At 49.1% G+C, this 22,142-nt stretch overlaps 1 protein-coding gene across 4 annotated transcripts in view; it reads right to left on the minus strand.

Annotated features, from left to right (window-relative positions):
• LOC105497561 (peroxidasin) overlaps positions 1–22,142 on the minus strand; it is a 113,791-nt gene that overhangs the window by 37,063 nt on the left and 54,586 nt on the right. Inside the window, exons 4-9 of one of the 4 annotated variants that reach the window (XM_011768726.3) lie at positions 19,521–19,592; positions 15,984–16,055; positions 15,539–15,610; positions 11,893–12,062; positions 8,550–8,667; positions 5,162–5,331 (exon numbers count right to left, since the gene is read on the minus strand). In XM_011768726.3, the coding sequence (XP_011767028.2) occupies positions 5,162–5,331; positions 8,550–8,667; positions 11,893–12,062; positions 15,539–15,610; positions 15,984–16,055; positions 19,521–19,592 (674 nt within the window). Of the gene's footprint in view, positions 1–5,161; positions 5,332–7,269; positions 7,412–7,870; positions 8,198–8,549; positions 8,668–11,892; positions 12,063–15,538; positions 15,611–15,983; positions 16,056–19,520; positions 19,593–22,142 lie in introns of those variants that run through there. The other 3 variants (XM_011768728.3, XM_011768729.3, XM_071076130.1) reach the window with 3 other exon arrangements.

Raw genomic sequence — 22,142 nt, forward strand, 5'->3', positions numbered from 1 at the left:
AAAGAAACTATCGTCAGAGTGAACAGGCAACCTATAGAATGGGAGAAAATTTTTGCAATCTATCCAGACAAAGGTCTAATATCCAGAATCTACAAGGAACTTAAACAAATTTACAAGAAAAAAACAAAAAACCCCATCTAAAAGTGGGTTAAGGATATGAACAGACACTTCTCAAAAGAAATTTATGTGGCCAAGAAACATGGAAAAAAAAGCTCATCATCACTCGTCATCAGAGAAATGCAAATCAAAACCACAATGAGATACCATCTCATGCCAGTTAGAACGGCGATCATTAAAAGTCTGGAAACAACAGATGCTAGCAAGGATGCAGAGAAAAGGAACGTTTTTACGCTGTTGCTGGGATTGTAAATTAGTTCAACCATTGTGGAAGACAGTGTGGCGATTCCTCAAGGATCTAGAACCAGAAAAATAATTTGACCCAGAGATCCCATTATTGGGTATACACCCAAAGGATTTTAAATCATTCTACTATAAAGACACATGCACATGTATATTTACTGTAGCACTATTTACAATAGCGAAGATTTGGAACCAACCCAAATGCCCATCAGTGATAGACTGGATAAAGAAAATGTAGCACATACAGACCATAGAATACTATGCAGCCATCAAAAAGAATGAATTCATGTCCTTTGCAGGGACATGGATAAAGCTGGAAACCATCATCCTCAGCAAACTAACACAGGGACAGAAAACCAAACACTGCATGTTCTCATTCATAAGTGAGAGCTGAACAGTGAGAACACATGGATACAGGGAAGGGAACATCACACACTGGGGCCTGTCTGGGGTTTGGGGGACAGGGGACAGAGAGCATTAAAACAAATATCTAATGCATGCGGGGCTTAAAACCTGGACGACAGGTTGATGGGTGCAGCAAACCACCATGGCACATGTATACCCATGTAACATACCCGCACATTCAGCACATATATCCCAGAACTTCAAGTAAAATTTAAAACATATATATATTATGCTAGAAACTTAATCTATAGCTATTTTTACAAGCACATAAAATGTCATATGTCCAAATACATTTTTGTTTGGGCCAGACGTGGTGGCTCATGCCTGTAATCCCAGCACTTTGAGAGGCTGAGGTGGGCACATCACCTGAGGTCAGGAGTTCGAGACCAGCCTGGCCAACATGGAAAAACCCTGTCTCTACTAAAAATACAACAATTAGCCAGTACGGTGGCGCACACTTGTAGTCCCAGCTACGCAGCAGGCTGAGGCAGGAGAATCACTTGAACCAGGGAGTCAGAGGTTGCAGTGAGCTGAGATCTCACCACTGCACTCCAGGCTGGGCAAGAGCGAGACTCTGTCTAAATAAATAAATAAATAATAAATTTGTGTTTTCCTTTTGCCCTGTTGTTTGTTCAGGTCAACCATCCTTATCCACCACGCTAAAATTCAGAAAACTCCAAAAATCATTATTTTTTTGTAACTTATTTGTTTGGAAAATTTGATCTATCTAGCATGAGGATACTTATAGCCTTTATTCTACTTTCTGTGAATATCCATACAGTTTGCTATAGGATATCAATACATTGATTATAGGGCACTATCCCAGACTCTGCTGACCGTCTAAATTGGTATGTGGATTTTACACTATGCTACCCTTCCAAAAATTTACCCAAGTTTCTGAATATCAAAAGACATCTGGCCCAAAGGCTTTTGAATAAAGAACACAGAACTGTGAGAGCTAAAGATTTGGAAAAAAAATCTAAATTCACTCCAAAAGGAAACTTGTTAAATAAATTCAGGGTGCATTTAGATCATGGAATTCTATGCAGCTATAGAAAGAAAGAGAGTAAGAAAACTGATGTATCAAAAGTGAAAGACTAGAAAGATTTCTAAGCTATCATCTGAGAAAAATCACTTGCCTCAAATATGCTTACTTTTTTTTTGTATACACACAGGGAAGAAACTACTAAGCATTTTGGGAAGAGGGGAAGGGAAGAGGGAATTGAGCGCATAACGGAAAGAGCCAGGACGACGACTTTCTACCTTTTTATATATGTTAACATGTAAGCTGTGTTAGTCAAATATTTAAGTATAAATTACAAAAAATACAGAAATGACATTTAATATTAGCATTTCTATCAGAATAACAAATTGGAAACCATGAAGCTACTCACAAAAGTAGGAACACCAAAGTCAAAGTCGGCCTTGAGGGCATTCGTAGACCCTTATAACTTAAATTGAGCTTTAAAGGGCCTCATGCAGTACAGAAGACAAGACACAGATCAACAGAGGCCCACGAAGAGAAGTTCGACAGAAAACTGAACAGCTGCATCCCCACAGTGCTGTGCCCTCGGCATGAGAAAAAACTAACTTCAAAACCTGCCTGCCCCACCCAGGGAACGACGCCCAGTACAAGAGATAAATAAATCTCATTTAAGTGTTCTTCACCAAAACCTGGTGCTCACATGAGCTTGCTGCCCAGCTCCCCCTACATCAGCCAGAAGGAAGGTGATCCCCGACAGAAGAGCTGAGATAAACAAAGGAAGGACAAAGGAAGTGGGAACCACATGGATGCATCCAGACAAACACTGGAAGAACAAAATAATAATGTTTATAGGTTAAAAAAACACAAAACAGAACTAAGCACGTCAACTCAGCGGGATGAATACATGTTAGAGGGGAAGGTTATACTAACTTTAGGCTTTGGCAATTTAAGAATGCATTTAAAATTTTCTAGGCTAACCACTAAAAGAACAGAAATGGGTATATAGTGTACAAACTGGTAGTGGGAAGCAAATATGAAAAAATTATTTCCAATTAAAGCAAAAAACATAGAAAAGTTTGGACAAACAGTTCAAAATAAGAGGTAGAATTTATAAATCTCATATTGTTAACTACAATAAACATATTTAAATGGATTAACTTTAAGGAAAACTTAGGATTTTTAAAAAATTTCTAGCTCTGTGTTATTTATATTCAACATCTCAAACATGTGTACGTGGAAAGGCTCGGAGAAAAATGGTGGGAAAAGATACACCTGACAATAAAGATCAAGTAGAGGCTGCTTTTATGTATCTTACAACAAATTTACCTAGAAGCAAAAAGCACTGATAGAAGTGTTATTGATCAAAAATGTAATTCATCAGACAGATAATAACTGCAAACTTTTTATATGCCCCTAATCACAAAGCTTCAGGATAATGGGTGCGATATGCCCCTTTATGGCCCACGGAGACCTCCACGTCACTCTTTTCCTATTACTATACATTATTACCATAGTCTGCAACAGCAGTTGGCCATTTTTATTCTGTAAAGGGCCAGACTGCTCCTGTTCTAAGTTCTGAAGGCCACGCAGGTTTTGTTGCTTCTCCTCAACTCCGCCATGGTAGCATACAAGCAGCCACAGACATTGTGCAAAAGAATGAGTGCAGTCATGCTCCAAGAAAACTTAATCACAGACAGTGACGCTTGAATTTCTTCTAGCTGTCATGTCGTCATAAGATACTGTTCTTTTAAAAGTTTTGATCATTTAAAATTGCAGAAAAGTATTCATACACCTTAGGAGAAACAGGCAGTAGGCAGGTGTGGACTGCAGGCTGTAGTGTGCCAGCCTGGCCTAGGCTTCTGGGCTTCCCAGGGCTGGTTCCCCCATGCTGCAGTAACTCCCTGTGCACTGGATGGCGGGAGACTCTTCATTTGTATCTGAGGGAGCTACACCACATGTTCAGACTAGTACACTAAATAGGGCTGTTATTCCTGAGAAAGACCCAAGAATTCAGATCAAAAGGAGCGAAATTTGGAACTCTCAAGCCATAAAGAGCTGGCTAAATATTCCTGTCCAGGAATCAATCAACCTACTCGCATAGTAACTCTCCTAAGTAGTTCATTACTCATAATCCATGGTTATTCTCCTTTGTCTGTAACACATACTTAACAGTACTACATAACTATTTTGTGGACTTTTTAATGCCTTAAAAACAGAGCCCAGGCTCCTTCTGGGAGCAGCGGCTGTGTCTTCACTTCTCTGCACATGCCCACAGCACTGACTTTGGAAAGATGCTGAACGCCTTGTGCTGAACATGTGGAACGTTGTTTGATTGAGGGCTTTGAGTCAGCAGTACTATACCACTGGGCTTTCCTTTGAACGGAAATGTGAGAGCCGGGAATTCTCAGCCTTCGGTACCCGTTGATTGTGTCTATGCTGGGATGTACCAGGTGATACAGAGATTAGGCCAATTAAGGAGCCGGCATTTAAACAAGAAACACCAAAACCACTTACATTGCCAAACAAAAGGTTTTATAACCATAATGGCCTGAAATACAAAATACCAGGGAAACAGCGACCCTGGCATGATTTGTGGCTGAAGCTAAAGGAAGCCAGAAGGTTTCAGAGAAGAAGTTACACCTGCAGCCTCCTTGGGTAAGGGCTCCGACTCTACCGGCTTCCACACAGGAGGACAGGCGGACCCGTCCAGAGGCGTGAAGGGATCCGCATCGTTTCCCAGAGCCGTGGGGTACACCCAACGCCCCATTCCGCTGTTGTGCAAGGGCCCAGCTCCTCTTCTGAGCAATGGCCACGGATAACACAGGTGGATCAGAGCAGAGTTTGCAACCTGGTGGGGCCCAGATGGATGAGAGGCCACAGCTAGACTTGATGTGGCTGAGACAGTTTTTAAATGTTTTAAATTTACGTGCCATTATCTTAAACATGAAAATATTGGATAAAAATCTAGAATTGTGGTTCCTTTTACATAATCCAAGCCCTTCGCAAAATAGAGACCTTGTTACCACATGGCAACAGCTGGCTGTGCCTGAGTAGCTGTCCCTTCAGAGGGCGCCTGGGTGGTGGGGTCAGTGGGTCGGGGGTGGCACAGTCTCTCCAGGTTCCCAAGGCCCTCTCTCCATGGGCTGGGCTCACAGCATGGACTGCCCCGGCTGTGTGGACTATGAGTGTGTCCCCAGATGAGGGGCTAACTGGGGACCACAGCACCGCTCACAGATCATCTACGACCCTGCGCTTCGAAAGCTCTGTGAGCCAACCCTGTATTGCAGCTTCAACTGCAGACTTCAATGTTCATTCTTATTTTACTGAGTTGGGGTGCAAGGAAAGAAGAAGGCAGATACTGAGGGACGACAATTCTGGGCGGAACCCAGGTGTGAAATGCCCACCACATACCTGGAGACCCGAAGTACCTGAGGGTCACCTCTTGCGTCTTCACCTCTCCGGCCACGTTCTTTGCCATGCACTGGTAGATACCCTGGTCCGTCTCCTGTGTGTTCTGGATCATCAGGGTCCCATCATCCAGCAAGTTTAGGCGGGAATCTGTCTTCATGCTCAGCTCGTTACTACAAAGACAGAAATTTGGTCTGGTCAAGTGTTGAAAGCACAAAGACGTACCTCACCCATCCCCAGCACAGGGGTTTCCAGCCTTGCAGCAGGTGTATCAGAGCTCGTGCGAGCAACAGCTCACCTTCCAGGGTCTCCTCCTTCCTGGCAGCCCCTGATCTAACAGGCAGTTCTGAAAAGGGGACCGCGTATTCACACATCTCATTCACTCAGATACTTATCCTTAGTATTCACATGTTCAATCTATCTACATGTTTTAAAGTGTTCCTAATTCCAAAGGAGAAAGCAATGAACAAAATGGAAAAAATTCCAAGGAAACATTTTTTTTTGTTTCTGGTGAATTAACTAAAAAGGGTAGAAACATTTTTACATTACTAAATGCCGAAGATACACCTACGTGCATTTTATTTTTTTATTTTAGAGACAGAGTCTCACTCTGCGGCCCAGGCCGGAGTGCAGTGGTATAACCATGGCTCACTGCAGCCTCAGCCTCCTGGGCTCAAGCGCTCCTCCTGCCTCCAGCTCTGAAAGTGCTGGGACTGCAGGAGTGTGCCAGGCCTCTCTATCTGTATTTTAACAAACAGTGCCTGCAAGCTGCTGGCTGGCCTCCCTCTGGGATCTGGGAGGAACCTGTGGAGCTGCACCATGAACAGGCCAGGACACGGGTGACCTCACCCTCGCATGGCTCGGTCAGTCCTCGGGCAGTAATGACCTCCCCGGGGCCACGCTGCATCACACACACTTCAGCAGCCAAGAAAAGCTGCAACACCTTTACCCCAATGCTCAGTCCTGCCGCCTCTCCCCTCACCCACCTGTAACTTCGCTTTAGTTCCCTTTCTACAGAAGCAGGTGAAGAGGAGAGAGGTGACACTGGATGCCACTGAGATCACAGTCTATGGCAAGTGTGAGGACTAAGAACAGCCAAGCATGGAGCCCTCTGAGAATGCAGATGGGCCAACGAGAACTCCTGCTTCCAGATCGTCAAGACAGACAAGGCCTCTGTGAAACAGAAACCCACTTCCTCCGTGCACGAGATTCATCATCTTCCATGCGCGTTTCCTAAGGAATGTGTGGAGCCTGCACCACGCTGGGTCGTTCATGCAGGAGGAGCAGCCCCCGCACTGTGCAAAAGCACTTTCCCACGACCGCCCTCAGACACCTGCTAGCGTGCTGCCAAACCATCGGGGACGCTCTCGAAAGACCAACACCCACCTTCTCCCAAATCTTCCTCATGCTCTCCTCTGCCTGGCACCAATCCCCCAACCTGCAATCTGTCCTTACTCACAGGGCTTGCTAGACGGAAGCAATGTCAGCTCAGGCCCGATAAATACGACTCTCTCTGATGTGGCCCGATCCCCTGCCCAGAAACACGGCGAGCCAGCAGGTGAGGCTGGCCTGCAGGTGACTCTGGATGTTAGGTAAGGCCGGCCGGCAGGCAGGTGAGGCCAGCAGGTGAGACTCCAGCTGGTGGAGGGCAGAACCCAGCACGGGTCACCAGGCCTCAGGACCTCGGCTCGAGCCCAGCACAGGTCACCAGGCCTCAGGACCTCGGCTCGAGCCCAGCACAGGTCACCAGGCCTCAGGACCTCGGCTCAAGCCCAGCACAGGTCACCAGGCCTCAGGACCTCGGCTCGAGCTCTGCCATATTTAGCTGTGAGATTTCAACTTTGGGCATCAATTTTTTCATATATTAAATGTAGGTGTGATGGACTGGGGCCAAATTTATGCTTCCCTGACTTTTACATGCACACAACATAATATACTGCAGAATTCCTCCAGTGTTCTCTGGATTTTAAATCTCATCTACTTGGGAGTCATCCAAGACAAGAACTGTGAACAGAGTGACGGCACCTTATAGGCTCCCTGTCCGGCACTGCAGCCAAGGTCAACGTGACCTTTCAGTCATGAGGATAACAAAATCTAGAGCTGGAACAAACCTGCCATGTCCTCTTCAGCATGGACACATCTTCCCGTTCTGTTCGTGACAACTGGGGGCAGCCAGTTCCCTGCTCCTGTCCATCTCTTCTATAAACACCGCCTTGCCCGAGAGCCAAGCCCAGCCCGGTTTGCCTCTGGAGTCTGGAACAATGACTCAGTGTGTGCCTCATCTATCTGCCCGAGTATCACAGGGCTCACATCTCAGACGCATCCCTCTTGCTCCCTCATGACTAAACATGGCCAGAGAGGAGCAGCGCAGGAGCGCTGGGGCTGGGCCGGCAGGAGGAGCTCCTTCAGAAGCTGTCCTCACGCAGGCAGATGGGAGAAGCCAGGACATGGTGGCTTTACTTCAGGATTTTCTTTTAAGGATTCCTTTCAAAAGGTCACTTTGAAAGTGCTCCACTCCAACTCAGGACCCTCGGTGATTTGACCCCAGGTGCCTTTGGGCAATCTGACCTCATTCCCACCTAGGCCTCTCTGCCCCCGCACCATAGGTCCTGCCCCACCCACCCCCCTTGCACGCCTTTCACCTCCTCCCACCTCCCACCTCTCCCCGTAGACTCCACTACTCCTTCACCAACACGGCCCCAGCTCGCAAACCTGAACGGGGCAGGGGTGCTCCCCACATCTGGGCTCACAGGTGCGGCTTGCTGCCGGAACACGTGATGGTCAGCGGTAGGACTTCCCTCTGTCGCCCTGCCAGCCAGCAGCCGGGACCAACTTAGCCTTAACAGGCCCACACCATGTTTGCGGACACAAGGGGAGACTTTCTTTGGGAGACAAGTTAGATCCACACGGGAGCTGAGCAAACCTGTGTCAGCAGCTGCATGGCGCTCGTCTCCTGAAGATGCCGTCCCGGCAGAGGTCAGGGCCCCTCCCACACCCGCTCAGGTTGGTCACAATGCCCCAGGTCAAGGCTGCCAACAACAGTGACCAGAGCAAACAGGCTGCTGCCAGAGGTCAGTGGGCAGGGAGAGAACAAGCAGCACGCTCTCCCTCCCTCCCACTGGGCAGGGCCGCAGGGACACGGTGCCCGGCCAGGGCACCCCTGTGCTGCCCGGGAGAGAGTGGGGAAGGGGCCCGAGCGTGGCAGAAACGTCGTCACACCTCCCGCCATGTAAGACCGGAAAAGAGCAGAAATATCTCATCCCTTGTACTTTTCCCTACGTGGCGGGGGAAGAGTGGACGTGGGCCTTGGTGGGGAGTGAGGTGCGGTTTGGGTGTCCAGGTGTAACTCTGAGAGACGCGTGGGGGACATTTCTGTTTGGCCCCAACTCACTTGTTTCGCAGCCAGATGATCTCAGGCTTGGGGTTGCCTTCCGCTCGGCAAGTGAAATACACGGTGTTCCCCGAGGTCACGTCTGCATCCTGGGGCTCGGATGTGATCCGGGGCCTTTCTGTGCCCAACAAGAAAACGGAAACCTTTTTAGTGTAAACCACGACATGAAAATAAACGACAACCCACGCTGAGTCCTCTGTGTCCAAGAGGAAACCACAGATGCCCAAAGGTGTAATTCAGCCATAAACATCCCCCACAAAATTGCCAGACCGGCTTCTCCACAGCCCCGTCTATGGTGCGGATCCACATGATGTCTGCGCCAAAGGGCGCCACGTTCTGACCACCTGAGGGACAGGCTGGCTCAGAGCTAGGCAGACGAGCCCCAAATGACAGCCTTTGGCGTCCCCTCAAGGCCCTTCGGGAAAGCCAAACACCAGGGCAGAGTGGACAGCCACAGGTCACTAATTTCAGTGAATAGAAGACAAAAAGTCGTACTCTGTAGATAAAGCATCGCTGAAAGAATAAGTCTCTAAAAGCACAGGCAGGTGGCAGACACCACAGCTGGAGCAACTCCCAGCCTCCCTCCTCCACAGCTGCCCTGGTCCTCACCCTCCACCCTGGACAAGGGGAAGAACGGCCTCTCCCGCCTCCTGCGTGCCCTGACTCCATACAGCTTCCAGGGGCCACCCGAGGGCTGACGGCTTCCAGGCTCCTGTCCCTGGCGGCTGCTCCGGAGCTCCAGGCCTGCACAGGGAGCGGCCTTCTCTAAGGCTCCCTTCGGCAGCCGTGAGGGAACCATGCTGAGGGCAGGCCTAGGCTCCCATCTCTGCCTCATCACCTCAGTGTGCAAATCTGTCTCCATGTACATGCTGTGTACATGGAGAAGAAAAAGAAGAAAAACACAACCACACGCAGGTGTGTACAAGTGAGTGCCTGCAGTGGGGCACACACAAGCACAGGTACGAGTGTGTGTGTGCACTGGAGCTGACTCTGCTCAGCGCTGCCATTCTGCCTGGCAACCAAAACAAAGGCCCTCAGACCCAACTGGGGGCCGTCAGCAAGGGCTCCTCCTGGATGGCCTCCTTCCATCTCCCCAGCATTGCACAGCCCAGGTCGCGAGGCTGGGGCGGCTCTGCCCAGCCCTCCCCGTGCTCCCACATCACTCTGGGAACGGTGCCTCCAGCCCTTGGCTTCATGGAGGTTCTCATCCCTCTGGCCTTAGTCCGGCCTCCCCGCCTGCCTCACACACTCCCCAATTCCCTCTCCCTAGGGCTGCCAGAAAGCTCCTCCTAGAATACAAACATCATCCCAACATTCTGTAAACCCTCCCATGGCTCCCCATCACCACAAAAAATAAGCTTTCGCTGCTTTCTTCATTATTTAGGCTGCACAACCCTGCAGACATCCTAAAACCCACCTAATTGTACACCTGAACAGGGTGAATTGTCTGGCACGGCAACAACACCTCCATAAAGCTATTATAAAAAACAAGAATAATCACTGACAGCCAAATTGGAGTAAGGAGTAAAAGTATGACAAGATCTCCAAGGGCACAACCTCAGGAGCATTAGCGGCAATGACAGGGCCTCGACTGATTCACAGGGACGCACACAGCTTAGCAGAGCTGCCAAGTTGGGCAGCACAGGTCCCTGGGCCCCCCGAGCACTGAGGGCCCTCCCGTCAGGGACACGTGGGGCAGCTCCTTCCATCAAGGGCCGTGTCTGGAGCTGCTGACAGCCAGTGCCCTGCAGAGCTGAGGGCGGAGTCTGCGTCCGGGGTGGGGAAGCAGTGCAGGCAGGCGGCTGCACAGGGGTCTGGGCCTCTTTTGCTCCCCAGGCTAGAAATCTGAGTGGTGTAGTACCCCCAGCCACCAGGCAGCTCTCAGTTCTAACTGCCCCTGCCATAGCTCCATCAAGAACTGAGCTACAAGAAACTTAAAAAAAAAAAAAAAAAAAAACTATGTATTTTTGTCATATTATAAAACCATCACACAGGGAGAGCCTTTCACCTTACCAAAATAAACAGCCGTGTGTATGCGTGCCTGTGTGCATATGTGTGTGTGTCTCTAAATGGTGTGAGTGTGTGGATGGTGTGTTCATGTGTATATGTGGTGAGTGTGTGGAGTGTGTGTGTATGTGCATGTGTGGTTTGTGTCTGTGTGTCTATAAATGGTATGAGTGTGTGGATGGTATGTTCGTGTGGGTATGTGCATGTGTGTGTGGTTTGTGTCTGTATGTCTATAAATGGTGTAAGTGTGTGGATGGTGTGTGCATGTGTATATGTGGTGAGTGTGTGGAGTGTGTGTGTATGTGCATGTGTGGTTTGTGTCTGTGTGTGTGTAGATGGTGTGTACGTGTGCGTGTGGATGGTTTGTGTGTTTATGTGTGTGTGTCATTTTATAAATGGTGTATGGTGTGTGTGTAAATGTGTGTGGTGTGTGGATGGTGTGTGTGTGTGTAGTTTGTGTCCGTGTGTATGTCTATAAATGGTGTGTGTAGATGGTGTGTGCATGTGTGTGTGTAGTGTGTAGATGGTGTGTGTGTGCATGCGTGTATGTGCGTGTGTGTGTGGATGGATTGTGTTTGTGTATGTGTGTCTATAAATGGTGTGTGTGGATGGTGTGTGTGTAAATGGTGTGTGTGGATGGTGTGTGTAAATGTCTGTGTGTGTAAATGGTGTGTGTGGATGGTGTGTGTGTAAATGGTGTGTGTGGATGGATTGTGTCTGTGTATGTGTGTCTGTGGATGGTGTGTGTGTAAATGGTGTGTGTGGATGGTGTGTGTGTAAATGGTGTGTGTGGATGGTGTGTGTAAATGTCTGTGTGTGGATGGTGTGTGTGTGTGTGTGGATGGTGTGTGTGTAAATGGTGTGTGTGGATGGATTGTGTCTGTGTATGTGTGTCTGTGGATGGTGTGTGTGTAAATGGTGTGTGTGGATGGTGTGTGTAAATGTCTGTGTGTGGATGGTGTGTGTGTGTGGATGGTGTGTGTGTAAATGGTGTGTGTGGATGGTGTGTGTAAATGTCTGTGTGTGTAAATGGTGTGTGTGGATGGTGTGTGTAAATGTGTGTGTAAATGTGTGTGTGTAAATAAATGTGTGTGTGGATGGTGTGTGTGTAAATGGTGTGTGTGGATGGTGTGTGTAAATGTGTGTGTAAATGTGTGTGTGTGAATGGTGTGTGTGTAAATGGTGTGTGTGGATGGTGTGTGTAAATGTGTGTGTGTGTAAATGGTGTGTGCGGATGGTGTGTGTAAATGTGTGTGTGTAAATGTGTGTGTGTGGATGGTGTGTGTGTGGATGGTGTGTGTGTGTGTGGATGAAGTCTGCGTGTCGGGCCACTCACCACAGTTCAGCTCTTCTGGGGTGACCGCTGCCACTGAGCGTCCCTGGATGCGTCTGGGATATTCACAGGTGGCTGCTGCCTGCGCGTTCCCCGACTCCGCGTAGGTTTTCAGCAAATCCGCCAACCACAGGATTTCACAGTCGCAGTGGAGTGTGTTTGAGTCCAGTCGCCTGTGGGAAGGAAGATGCGGCTGGTGAGACACGGGGTGGGTGGGCTTGTCCATCCGTCCATCACACAGGGCTTCCAGGTCCTGCGTCGGGAAACATGCGCCAGGCCTGCCGGGCTTGCGACACGGGGATGGGACACTTCCCGTGGTGGAATCTGAGCCCCAGTGCCCGACTCAGGGAGTGATGTAGAGACACACACATCACCAGGAAGAGCCCGGGGGTGCACAGTACCCCTGGAGGCACTAACCGGAGAGGCGTGAGTAGCAAAGGGCCGGTGCACACCCAGACATCGGGTGTCGAGTTAAAGACAAAGGAGTGCGCCAGCGGCACAGGTCAGGGAAGTTTGTGAAGGAGAGCGGGTGGGAGCCACTCACAGAAATCAGTAACATGAGAACCACAGCCACAAAACCACCACTGTCACCCAACGCCCGTCATCACGGACAGGACAGTTCTACACCATCTCACTCCGGCCTGAGCCTTCCCAGGGAGTGTGGGAGGGGAGGGCTGCATCTCCCGGCTGGGGTTCACACCTAAGTTTCCTGAGGTCCAAGCTCACCTGGAAAGTTTCCAGTGAGTGGCACATCCTGTCCCAACAAGGGAAGCACGGGCAGGATGTGCCTCACCTTGGGAAAAGTATTGTCTCCGCACACGGGGAAGAAGCTGTCTGGGGGCAGAGGAGTTCCAGGTAGCAAACACAGGCTACAGGACAAGGGCTGGAAGCGGCTGGCAGCTGGATATGAGACTGAGAGGTGACCACATGCTAGCAGCCCTCGCTCCCGGCACCTTCTCAGCCTCGGCGTCCACTCTGGTGGTGCCTGAGGAGCCCTTGAGCCCGCCACCGCTAGAGTGGACGCCGAGGCCGAGAAGGCGCCGAGAGTGAGGGCTGCTAGCATGTGGTCACCTCTCAATCCAGGACAGCCAGGTGGGATGGGGTTCCCAGGCCCCTCCAGCCGGCTTGCGCACTGGGAGGGGTGCGCACTGGGGTGGAGCCCACAGACGTTCGTGCCATTTGCGGGGGGAGAAGCCTGGCCCTCCTCCTCACGGGTGGAATTCAGTCTGCGAGGCAGGAAGCCCACTGGCGGGAAACACATTCTCTTGCTTTGCTAAGGGTCTCTGTTTCCCCCACTTTTTTTCCTTTTTACCCAATAATTCCCATTTTTCTCACTCTTCAAATAGTCCGCGAGCCTAAATTTCTGTGGCCACGTAACAAGGACCCCATCTTTCGCTGAACTAAGAAAAAGTCCTGCAACAGACGTGCTCACTATTAACCCTGGATGAGGTGGCCCCAGGCCACTCCCCAGATGGGGATGGGACGCCGAGAGGTGCTCACCAGGGCGGCAGGGTGAGGGCATCACTAGGGGCCGACGTTGGCTCCAGGAGGGGAAGGGGAGGCTACACCTCCCATCTGAGGTTCTCCTGGACATGAGCCCAGAGGGGACAGGAACACAGAACTGGCCTCATGACCAGAATCACCCTTTCCCACGTGAGCAGGTGCACAGCTCTCAGGTGAGGAGGCTGTGAGGAGGACAGTGTCAGCCACGTGCCCAGGGAACCCAACCTGTGCCCACAGCTGAAGGTCAGTACAGGACCATGGGCACATGCAAGACCTGGATGGTCACGGTCCGGTATGTGACATCCGGCCAGTCGGTCCTGGCTGAGTGAGCTGCTCCGGGCACCCGAGGAAGCAGAGGATCCCCAACCTTCATCTGCTCTGAAGCAGAGACGGCTATTCAGGAGGTCTGGAGAGGTGGGGCAGCTGGCGCGCCCTCCTCAGCCTGGGGCCCCTCAGGGACGTGAGGTTAGAGACTGCTCCCAGCAGACAGCAGCCAGGACACAGCGTGCCCTCTAGATGCAGCTCTGTACATCTAACACAGCATCTCAGTCTGGGGTTGCAGTGTTCGAGCACCTCTAGTAAAGTGAGCAAACAGGAGAGGGGGACCTTGCCAGATACCCAAAGAGGGGCTGAGAACAGAGGGAAGGCAGCTGTCAGCATCATCCAGGCTGTTACCAGTCTGCCCTAAACTTGGCTACTTTCTAGAGCATTTATCTGGTAAATTTCTTTCTACTCTCTGTTATCTATCAAATATGGAAATATTCATCCCATCTTCCTACTCAGGATGTAGCTTTTAGTTTGGCTTGTGATATCTTTATCCTAAAGAAAAAAAAAATCACAAACAGTCCTGAAGGTCTACGTTTTACTCCACTTCATTTCACTGAATAGATAAAACACACACCGTAAGCCCACTCTAGAGTCAGGCTTGTCTCCTGGCATTTTCTGTTTCTTTCTAGGTCTAGTTCATTGCATATACTCAGTACTATTTAACTGAAAATAATGGCTCAAGACCATGAAGGAAAACACAAAAAGAATGTCACAACTTTCTCCGCCAGTAATAAAATGCCTTAATTACAAGAAATAGCTCAGTATAAGGAAGAAGTATATTTGGAAGCCTTAAAAAATGGGTGGGATTACGGGTGCAGTGGCTCACGCCTGCCATCCCAGCACTTTGGAAACCCGAGGCGGGTGGATCACCTGAGGTCAGGAGTTCAAGACCAGCCTGGCCAACATGGTGAAACCCTGTCTCTACTAAAAATACAAAAATTAGCCAGGCATGGTCGCACATGCCTGTAATCCCAGCTACTAGGGAGGCTGAGGCACGAGAATCGTTTGAACCCAGGAGGCAGAGGTTGCAGTGAGGTGAGATCGAGCCATTGCACTCCAGCCTGGGCAACAAGAATAAAACTCTATCTCAAACAAGCAAACAAAAAAAGGGTGGCGATCAGCCTCCTTAGTATGCTGTAGAAACAAACAGAATACAGCACAGGGGTTCCTTCTACACTGGTTTTACTTCTACCAGTAAAGTATGCACTGGAATTAAAAATTAATTTGATGAATTTAAAGATGATTTTTTAAAATGTTGGCTGGGCATGGTGGCTCACGCCTGTAATTCCAGCACTTTGGGAGGCTGAGGTGGACAGATAACTTGAGCTTAGGAAATCAAGACCAACCCGGGCAACACGGCAAAACCCTGTCACAAAAAAAAGAAAGAAAGAAAAAAGAAAGAAAAACAAAAAAACACAAAATTACAAAACTTAGCTGGGCATGGTGGCATGTGCCTATAGTCCCAGCTACTCAGCTATTTGGGAGAACTGCTTCAGCCCGGGAGGCTGAGGCTGCAGTGAGCTGTGACCATGCCACCGCACTCCAGCCTGGGCAACAGAGCAAGACCCTATCTTGAAAAAAAATTTTTTTTAAGTCTTAATTGCCTATCAAAGGAGTAACTATTTGCCACATTGTCTGAGCCACATGTTTTTCATTTTGCTCTCTAATGGATCCAATCCACCCTCCATATATTCTCATTCTTTCAGAATCAGATTGTTATCAACATTTCACTACACTTGAAAAAGAACCAGGTGAATGGATAACAGAGAGAAGTAAGGATTTGCAGCAAAGGAAACACAAAAGGTATCATTATACTCACAATCTCTTCATAGATTCCAAGTGATTAAATGTCCCTGGTACTAAATGTGTAATCCGGTTGTTATGCAAAAATCTGTTGAAAGAGATTTTATAACAAACGAATTTTGAAAAATATGTCTTAAGATGTGTAGAAAAGAATATAAGCAGTCAAATATACATCAGCTTTTAAAAAATCTCAGTGATTACATTTATTTAATACAAACGAATCTGAAAACAATGTTCTTTACTCCAGCAAAGAAATGGATTTTTTTCCTATTTTATCAACACTTTCAATTAAAGAGAAAATTATAAGTCCTATTTCTAAATTGTTAGACTAGAAATATGGACTTTATATCAAAACAGTTTTCAGGTGTTTGGTGGATATTGACCTTAATCTAACCAAGCCAGTGACTGAGGCCTGGGCTCTGTGAATGGAAAGGCAGGAACAACACAAACACACAACTCACAGCCTCTCAAGCTTCGGGAGATGCTGGAACGACTCTGGGTCCAAAGTTTCTATCTGATTAAAGTGCAGGTATCTAGAGCAGTTAAAAGAAAAAAAAAAAAAAGTATAACTTACAATTTAATTTATTTTCTTAGATCCAGATTTTTGCCCCCAATTTTTTTCCTAGTCATTTCAAATTCAGGTATCAATAGACAGCTCACTCACTAGACTTCCTACGTTGTATGAAAAACACATGAAATTGTCAAATGATTCGATAAATACAACTGAACACCAGGCACAGACGTCCACCCTAGTGACTGGGTAAGGGCGAGGGAGGCCCTAGAGGTGCTCACTGAGGTCCTCGACACCATGTCAGAACGGCCTGACTAGGCCATTTTCGCTTCCAAAATATATGGAAAAAAGCAAAAATCTAAAGCATAACTTTAATGATAGCACATACATAAATAGGTGAATACCTTCACTCAAATCTTTTAACTCGTATGAATTTGGCAGCGGCATCATCACATACTTGGGCAGAGAGTATACTGTCAGATACAAAGATACCCTTCAAGACCACAAAGGAAACACAAAAAGAACGTCACACGACTTTCTCCGTCAATCCTGAAGCGTTAAACAAGAGACCGTCTTTCCTCGGGTGTGTGATGGTACAGAATACCCAGTGTTTCTATTTCTTTCCATTTCACATGTCTCCATACTTCTACAATTTATACTTTTAGATATAACTCATTCTCTCTAATTTTTCCTGAATACGAAATTTCTCGTTTTGAAAAGTGGGCTTTTTCCTCGTAAGTCAAACACAAAGTCAGTCTTCTCGCTGGGGTGCTCTGCTGGGAGACCCCTCCTCCCACTCAGGCGTTCCCTGCAGCCAGCACACATTGTAAATGAGCACTTCTTCAGGAGGCCAAAACGAGTAAAGCAGCAGCATGCCAGCGTTCACAGGTCTTCAGAACTCCACAGAAAGGAAAAGTCTTCAGAACGCACGCCTGAGAATCAGGTCTGTGGACATTCTGAGAATACCGTCACCGCCAGGGCACCAGAGTGCGGCTGCCAGGGCCCCCTCATCCTGGGGCCAGCTCCCTGGGCAGCACCCACACAGGCCACACTGAGTCTCTGCGGACGCCTGCAGCCGGAGGGGCCCCCAAACGCAGACTGTCCCTGCCCCTTGTCCCAGGACAGGTCTGTGCTCAGCACTGCGCACGAATGGGAAACACGAGGGAAGGAAAAACTGGAGCAGGAAGACAAGGAAAACCGCCGTGGGCGAGCATGATGGGCAAGCACCTGACGCGGGGGTCCCGAGGAAGGCGGAGCCCTACGTGATCCCTGGAGCCTTGTCTCTGCCGGGCAATGTGCTGACAGAGCGCCTGTGGTTTCTTGGGGTCCTTGGTCTTTCGCAGCACACGCCAGTGTGAGACCCAGGCACCATCAACACACAGTGGCCGTGAGCTGCTCAGCGAGGCTTCAGTGCAGGCAGGCAGGGGTGGAGTCTCCCAAGCAAAGCCCAGAAGGATGAGGAGGTGCTGACCGAGGGAAGGAAAGGGGGGATTTCAAGCCCCACGGAGAGTGGTGGGTGTAAAAATCCCTCCACCTGGACTCTGCAATGCAGGCTGGCCAGGGGGACGGCTGAGCGTGTGGGACTTGGCACCTGCTGCATGGGTGCTACAGGAAATGACGGGCCAGGGTACACAGGATCTTAGAGAGGCCGGGGCTCCGGCAGCCTGGGGTGTCCTTCACCCCTCCCTGAACAGCTGAGGAAACAGGACCAAAGACAGGAAATGACTCCCCAAGTACACCGAGATCATCACTGAATTCAAATGCGTTTCCTGCCTGGCCAGGTGTGTTTTCTGTCCTGTGTCCACAGCTGCCTAAGGAGCTTTTCTGGATCAGGGATACTCAGTTCCCCCAGGACAGCATCTGCGGGCTCTAGGGTATTCCTGCATTCCGGTCTCCCAGTGTCACCAGGAATGCATGTTTTCAATAGCTCAGGGCTATACAGCCGATCGGGGGAAGGGGTGCAGTTAGCCAGGGTCCGGCACAAGCCGTCCTCCCTGGACACACAGCCTTTGCCCAAGTCTCTCACTGAGGTCTGGTGGACTCGCTTATCCCCTCCCCAGCAGTTCCCTGCCCGAGGGCGGGGGCCGGGCTGCCCTCAGGCTCGCTATACAGCGTTTAATGAATGGAACCCGTCACAGCGCCAGAGACCCCGGGGCTCACCTAACCCTGGGTGCTAAAGGCAGCCTGGCCAGCTCATAAAGCCCCCACATCATCCAAAATTTCAGCGAACACCTACTTGGCGATTCACAGACGCCCTTCCTCGTTCAGCCTCAGGTTTCTCCCCTGACTTGCCCTTTCCTTCCTTAAAAATAACACTGGACTCACTCAGCACAAAGCCAGATGAGGGTTTTCCAATCCATTCAGGATCGAAGAACTGTCTGCTACGAAGATGTTCTCGCCCCCACTGAGTGACACGCTTGCTGGATATGAGAGCTTGCTCCTTTGCAAGGTCTCCCTACATGTGGGGGTTCCCTACATACCTCCATGTGTTTCTGCAATGAGGTGCACTGTCCCTCTCCGCAGAGACAGACGATCTCTTCCCAAATCTACCCACGCCCTGTCCGTGCTCACTTGAATCAACACGCACTTTCAGAAACATGAGCACTATGGGTCCTCGGGATGCACAGTCCCAGAGTGGTCTCTCCCCCGCACCGCCTGGCCTCAAACTCTCTGACAACATCGCTGTGTCCCGTCACCCAGTGACCCGTGACCAGAGATCAGCAGCTGTGGCAGGAGGACGTCACACTGCATCACAGCAAACAGCTGCTTTCATCCACATTCCTAAAACCGTGACAACTTGCAACTCCCCAGGAATGGGCTCAGCTTGCCGAGTGAAAGGTGACTGGCCGAGCAAACAAACCAGGACAAATCCTCCTTTTTACCAGGACATTGTAATGAAAAATCAACACGCTGACTTCACAGCAAAGTACGACTTCACAGCAAAGTACGACTTCACGGGCGGCCAAGGGAACTAGGAGTGTTTCATTACACGCTGCACAAAAGGGTTTTCTCCAAAATAAGGGCATCACAATTGAAAAAATTCAGCCCATGGGTTCAGAGTCATAATGAGGAACAATGAACGAGGCAAACAGCCCTCTGCTCCCCGGGCACCCTGGACATTTCCCCTGCGAAGGACGCCTTGATTGGACTTGTGCGCCTGCCTGTCTCTCCTCTAAGTTGTGACAGGGATGCCACTGATCTTACTGTCCTTGGCGTCAGGAGAGCACGGCCCAGGGTCTGGTGCCACCATAGAGGAAACCAGTGATGCATCCTGAGGGGTGGGTGGAAGGCTGGCTGGGTGGAAGGCGGGGAGGAGGACGAATGACTCGCCCATGCCTGTTTTTCCGTCATCATGCACGTACTCCCCGCACCTCAGGTAGCATAGTCATGCATCATGCAAACAGCTAGCTCAGTTGACTGGTCCCTACAAGAGGAAAAGAGCCAGGCGGCATCCAAGAACTAAAGCATGAAGAGAGGAGGCACTTACAGTTGCTCTAGAGAGGCAAGTCCCTTAAATGCTTGCCTGTCAATTGACTGGATCTCATTCTTGTACAGATAGCTGAAACAAGAAACACGGGGCGTTAGCACACAGACAGGAGGTCGAACTTCAGACGGAAAAGAAGAATTAAATTGACACGCGGAGACAGTTTTACAATTAATGACTGTATTCGAATGCAAACAAACCGTCTGCACAGTGAGTACAGAGTGCCTCTCCCAAGGGCTTCCCTTCCCTCAGATCTCAAGTGGGCCAAAAGCAACTGGTGCCGACTGAAGGCGATCAAACCACTGCGACAGGTTTTTCAGGCAATTCGCTGACCTTAGACTATGGCTAATGAATTGTTGACAATACATTTGCTTCAAAGCCTGAAGAAGATAAAAACCATTTTCCACAGACATGTGTAATGCACTGGTGGTAAGATTCTATAACTGATATTGATACATCTCTAAAATACCTAGGAATAATTTGGGGAGTGGACCATATGAAGACCGAATGTGTCCTGAATAACTCACCCCTAGAATCGCATTCTTAGAAAACAGAAGCAATAGAGGCATATTGGAAGAGTCACACAGTTGGCCTGGCGCTTGTCTTTGTGTAAAATGGTGGAAAATCTCAACAGAAGAATCGTATTTCCTAACATGTGACCTTGGAATGTCAGTGTCCATAAAGGAAGCTCTGCCGGAACCCGCCCACACTCGCGCACTCCGGACCGTCTGGGGCTGTGCTGGCGCCGTGCGGCAGAGCCGAGTGGCCCCGGCAGAGACTGTGCGGCTCATAGAGGCCTGGTCCTGCACTGAAAACACCTGCCAAGCCTGACCTAACAGACGGAGGATGAAAATTTCCACACCAACGTATCACCATTCCAAAAAGAGCCACAAAACCATGTGCATTGTGCCCACCCATCTCGGACACGACTCGCCCTCAGCCAGTTTGCTTCACGACACAGCTCTAGGCCAGCAGCGTGGAAGAGCCCAAGGCGGCTGTGAATCCGTGTCCGTGCCCAGACTCGGGGAGACCTGCCACTACCGCTTCTTGGAATCCCTGGGCTCCATCTCTGACATAGGCAGATGGGCAAGTCAAAATCTATGCTTTTCCTACTTGTCAAATTCAGGCAGACACGTCTCTTCAAAATTGATTATTTATGACTGGGTTTCACCTACTCGTTCCACTAAATAAACAACATTTTTTGTCTCAATGCTTATAGTATTATATAATTCATATCCAGAAGGGCTGAGTGTTTGATGGTAAGTTAATTAATATGTCTGGTGCAGGATCCAGTTTAACAGAACCAGCACTGCTAGCCTTACTTCTTACAGCCCATCTAAGTGGATCTCACATCCTCCCTCCATGCAAATTTGCAGAGCTGACTTCATAAAGAGTTACAAGCCTTGGCCAGGCGCGGTAGCTCACGCCTGTAATCCCAGCACTTTGGGAGGCCGAGACGGGAAGATCACAAGGTCAGGAGATCGAGACCATCCAGGCTAACACGGTGAAACCCCGTCTCTAATAAAAATATTAAAAAACTAGCCAGGCATGGTGGCGGGTGCCTGTAGTCCCAGCTACTCGGGAGGCTGAGGCAGGAGAATGGCGTGAACCCGGGAGGTGGAGCCTGCAGTGAGCCGAGATCGCGCCACTGCACTCCAGCCTGGGCCACAGAGCAAGACTCTGTCTCAAAAAAAAAAAAAAAAAAAAAAAGTTACAAACTTAACACGAACCACTCAGAGCTCCCCAGTGACCGAGGGCCCAGTGCCCACAGCAGAGGCCTGACACGGTTGTTACTTCTCTGGGCTGCATGTGTGGGAATCCTTGACCTTCCACTTAATGCCTGGGCCTCAAGTTTCCTCTTCTCTAAAATGGACAGAAATCGTTGAGATTAGTGTGTAAATATGTGTGTGTGTGTGTATATACATTTATCTCTTACAAAATGGCCCCACACACATTAACTGCTGTTCACATGGGAGTTGTTACTATACTTCTGGAGAAGGCAGGTTTAAATGTAATTTTCTGTGCCCATTTCTTTAAAAAGAGAAACAAAAACAAAGTATCAATGAGAACATCGTTTTAGAGGCATTTTAAAAAATGAAAGGGAATCTTTTTAAAGAATACACAGGACAATTGAATCAAACTGACATGTATGAATGTGTGTTTATAAAGACATTGGGATGTAATTTGTTTTCATAAGCATAGGTGGGTATTGGCTGGGTGCGGTGGCTCACGCCTGTAATCTCAGCACTTTGGGAGGCCAAGGTGGGTAGATCACCTGAGGTCAGGAGTTCGAGATCAGCCTGACCAAAAAGGTGAAACCCCATCTCTACTAAAAATACAAAAAATTAGCCATGCGTGGTGGCGAACGCCTGTAATCCCAGCTCTTCAGGAAGGTGAAGCAGGAGAATCTTTTGAACCTGGGAGGTGGACGTTGCAGTGAGCTGAGATCACACCACCGCACTCTAGCCTGGGCAACAAGAGGGAAACTCCATCTCCAAAAAAAAAAAAAAAAAAGGGTGAGTATTGATCATAATAATAAATTGTGATTTTCTACTTCATCATAGAGTTGACCTATGAATGAGTCCTAACTGTCTCAAGAAATAATTTCACTAAGAAATGTGAACT

Source organism: Macaca nemestrina, chromosome 13 (assembly GCF_043159975.1).
Source record: "Macaca nemestrina isolate mMacNem1 chromosome 13, mMacNem.hap1, whole genome shotgun sequence".
Taxonomy (NCBI): domain Eukaryota; kingdom Metazoa; phylum Chordata; class Mammalia; order Primates; family Cercopithecidae; genus Macaca; species Macaca nemestrina.